The sequence below is a fragment of the Danio aesculapii genome, chromosome 2, assembly GCF_903798145.1.
Source record: "Danio aesculapii chromosome 2, fDanAes4.1, whole genome shotgun sequence".
In the NCBI taxonomy this organism is placed as follows: Eukaryota; Metazoa; Chordata; class Actinopteri; order Cypriniformes; family Danionidae; genus Danio; species Danio aesculapii.
Window position 1 is genome coordinate 45,021,200 of NC_079436.1, and position 4,372 is coordinate 45,025,571.

Sequence of the window (4,372 nt, forward strand, 5' to 3'; positions counted from 1 at the left end):
TGCTACAAACCATTTGAGTTAAAAAAACTAATCTATATGAGTACTGTGAACTTACTCCATTTAAGTTATGAGGTATTTAATTAACTCATTACCTTCATCACTGAGTTAAACTCTTTTTGAATGAGTAGATTTGACTTTCAGTAAATTTAGTTAATTAACTACACTCCTTTCATTTGATAAAGTTGACTGTTGGGTTTTACAGTGTATGGAAGTCAGTGTTTACAGGTTTTCAATATTTTTTCTTTTGTTTTTAACAGAAGAAAGACTCTCAAAGGCTTTGAAACCAGTAAAAGATGAGTAAATAATGACTTTTTTGGGTGATCTGTCTCTTTAATACTGCATAGGGGATATTTTTAAACATGACTCTTCTTTTTATCCTCATTCGATGGATAGTATTTGTGCCATTTTGTTTATTAGATGCAAACATGAAGTGTTGTTTATTAGTAGCCCGATCTCTCGGTGCATTGCTGTGTGTGTAGGCCTCAAAATCAGTTTTTGTGGCGCACTTGTTCTCCTCTTTGTATTGCAGTCAAATGACGACAGAAATCCATATCTACATGTTCTTCCACCATTTATTAGTTCACCAAATACAGTGAAAATGGTATTTTAATATGCAATGATTCATTCTTAGAATGTCATGACATTTTTTGTTGCTTTTTTGCTTAATAAAACGATGTTCCATTATTGAAAAGTATTAAGGTTTCATGCACAACAAACCATAGTCAGTTTCTTTAGAATAATGGTACAAAACAAAGCAAAAAAATAAATAAAATCAACCAAAAAAGAAAAACGTAATGTCCAAAAACCTGTCAAATAACAACAAGTTATTTGAAGATATCCGTAAACAGTGCAGTAGATTTCTAATATCGCCATTGTTCTAACAAATTCATCAACAAAGCTCAAGTCACAGTTTACGATTTCCATATAACAGTAGTTCAACACGGATGTGTGTGTGTGTGCAAAAAACCCAAGAAACATTCATTCATCAAGTCCTTTTTTTCTCAATTAAAATAAAAAACTCCCAACCAAACCGTATTATCCTCTTGTCCCTGTCTAAAGATTGTTCTCTGAAATATAAACATCATTGTTGATGAATCTTTAAGACGACATACTAGCATATCATTTTAAATAACAAATATTTAGATATAAAAATACAAATATGACTTTTTTTTTTTTTCAAAAAGAAGCGTGCCTGGGTAAGATTCATGGTGGCACCTCTGTTGGCACCGGAGTGAAAGTTCATGCAAAGAGATGGACACGACCAAACAAATGTGAGGAGCTGATGAAAAAATAAAATAAATAAAAATCAATCAATTTCTGAATATAAAAACCTAAAATGCTCGGAAGAAACCAAGACGCATTCATGTTAGGTTAATTACACGATGTGGTAATGCACAATGTTCCTCTGTGCTTGTACTGATGATGTGAATCCGTGGCGCAGGTGCGCAAATCAGCTGCAGTGAAGGGCAAAACAATAGCTCACCAAACGACTATATGCTTCAACACCTGTGGGCGTGTGTGTATGATAATATTCTCAATTTGTGTCAAAGAACATGATGCAAAATAGCGAAAGAAAATATTCACATTGCACCATCCGTACATATAGTTCGTTTATCATCATGTCTTTGTGTGTGTGGAGTCTAAAATGTCTCTAAAAGCAGCAGTCGGATTGAAGTCGACGCTCAAGGCAGATCCGTGTGCGTGTATTTGTGTGTGTGTGTGTGTCAAGGGGAAGGTCTTTGAGCTAAGATACTGTACAGCTATAGTAACAGAGCTTAAGATGCGGTTCAGTCTTCGGTTGAACTTCTTGTTGCTTACAGCGCTTTTGGAAGATGATGGTCGTGGAATAATAATGACAAGTCCATCCATCTTTATTCACAGAGCCGCAGCGCGCGCAGCCTCAACATCTCCGACATCTTCCTCAAAGCTTTCATTCGGCTGTCGTTTCGTTTATATTGGAGAATTGCCAGCAAACCCCAAAGGAAGTTCCGTCTCCCCCTTCTTTAATTCTCGTTTTCCCTTTTTGTTTAGTCTCCTCTTGGTTCGAGCGTCGTGCCACCGTCCCTCCATCTCTTTGCAATCTTCTTCACATGCACAACCGACAAGTGCTTCGAATCGGTGATAAAAAATTGAAATGTCTGCAAGGCATCGCGCGGGTTTAAACGCCCGGTGATGATTTGTCGGTCATGCCTTTCAGCACCTCATCTATTCGGTCGTCCTCGATGACCACTGTAAAGAAGACAGACAGCTGATGTCAAGACCTCGCACCATGTGCGCATTTGTGTGTTTTAAAACTGCGCAACTGGCGTCACGAATGAATTCAAGTGTTTCAGAGCAGCAATTTATCCTACATTCAATGCTATTGAATATTACTGACATAACTGAAGAAGACTGATTGCCATCAGTACAGTAAAATGGCTTGATTTGGAGATTTGACACCAAACGTTTACCATACATTTTAATTAATAAATAATTCATGTTTAAAATAAAATTGTCATTGATTCGCATTTACTTTTTTCCAAAGCTTGGTTTCTATAGTTAAATACTATAGACTGACGATTTACTTTTATTCCATCATAAATGTAAAGCGGTTTGGGCTTATTATATATGTAACAACATCACATAACAACCCAAACAAATAGCCAATTATGGACTGACAGGAGTGTCACTTATAATGCCTATTTTTCCAAGTGAATGCAGATCGAGGCTGTCATTCTGGCTGCGTCTCTTTTTGTTTTGCGCTTAAAAGAGTGCGTAAATGACTATTTCTTTTACTTATATTTGTATATATTTCATTTGGATAACGTACCTCTCTTCGCCCTGCCGATCTGTCCAAGTTTTGGAGGTCTTTTCGCCTGCGAAGCTCCGAAGAACGAGTTGGTGTCCTGCAGCCCGCAGCTGAAGGACATCTGACTGACATCGGTGTCCGCTCCGTATCCGCTCATTTTCCCCTCTCCGTAGGGCAGGACCTCGGACATGGCTGCTGTGAAAGGCGGGCTAAAGAAGGCGGTAAAGAACTAGTGCAGGTAGAGAGACAGCTACGGTGGATATGGCAACTATCCCCGCAAAAACAAGTGCACTTCTTTATTTAAGTCGAAGGTAGATTTCCCCGCGCGTAAATGTCAGACTCCTCGCACCGCCAACTTCCAAGAGGACTGGAGTGCTCGGTGCAGAATGAGAAACACAGAGAGAGTTAGCGGGAGAGTGCGACTACATCAGTGGTCGGCGAAGTCTGCTGTAAGATACGGGAGATCCCGCGATCATAAAGGAAACCCGGGCGGAACAGTGAAGTCATCCATCCGGGCGTGTGTGTGTTTAGGAGAGAGAGAGGGACGGGGTGGACTACAAGAGGTGCAAGGGTGGCCCCATCAGGCGAACGCTGAAAATGGCGAGAGGAAACACTGAATGCGCACTCAACACTCTTCTTTGTGAAGCACAGTGTTGTTTACAGGAACATTTGGTAAGGTAGAAGTTGTTTATGGACTCTATCGACAACTTGTGAGCTTATTCGCTCTGCTTTCAGTCAGTGTCAGTTTTGCGTTATGCTGCATATAACACAGGAAGTTTTAGTCTTGTAGATGCCTATTTTTTATGGTTTCTATATAACCAAATGTATAAAATATAACAAATAAAGTTTGAATGTTATTTTGAATATATTTAGCTTCTATTAACTGATATTACAAATGAAAATGTACACTGTAAAAAAAAAGTTGACTCAACTTAATATTTTAAGGCAACCATCTTCAGGACATTTTGAGTTTACTTAATCTAGTCCAGTGCAACTCAAAAAAGCTCTAGAGCAAGTTGCCTTATACAATTTTGAGTTGAGTCAACTACAGTGTAGGTCAATGTAGCCTATACTCTATGTCAGAGATGCCCAAAGTTGGCCCATTATAACCTTTGATTTGGACCACCATCCCATCTGAGAAATGCCTTTAACACAGATCGTCATTGCTAATTTAACGTAACTTTCTTTTGTTTGTTTGTTTTATTGCTGAGCTGCAAAAAAGCAAACTGAAATTAAATATTTCAATTAAACTTGTTGTAAATCTATGGCCTAAGTGTTTATATGACATTTCGAATCTTGGTATATAGCCTAATATTTTTGTGTTATTTATAGTAATTATTAAACTATAAATATTTCTGGTGTTGCAGTGGGTAGCACGATTGCCTAACAGCAGGAAGGTCGCTGGTTCGAGCCTCGGCTAGGTCAGTTGGTATTTCTTTATTGAGTTTGCATGTTCTCCCTGTGTTAGCGTGGGTTTCCTCCGGGTGCTCCGGTTTACCCCATTAGTCCAAAGACATGTGGTATAGGTAAATTGGGTAAGCTAAATTGGCTGTAGTGTATGAGTGTAAGGGTTTTTCACAGTGA

At 38.6% G+C, this 4,372-nt stretch overlaps 1 protein-coding gene across 1 annotated transcript; it reads right to left on the reverse strand.

Annotated features, from left to right (window-relative positions):
- Window positions 1–554: 554 nt before the first annotated feature.
- On the reverse strand, window positions 555–3,255 carry camk2n1a (calcium/calmodulin-dependent protein kinase II inhibitor 1a). Its single transcript, XM_056480611.1, has 2 exons — window positions 2,810–3,255; window positions 555–2,229 (listed from the first exon to the last, which is right to left on the reverse strand). The coding sequence occupies exons 1-2, from the start codon at window positions 2,976–2,978 to the stop codon at window positions 2,159–2,161; spliced, it is 240 nt and encodes a 79-aa protein (XP_056336586.1). The 5' UTR covers window positions 2,979–3,255; the 3' UTR covers window positions 555–2,158.
- Between the last annotated feature and the right edge of the window lie 1,117 nt (window positions 3,256–4,372).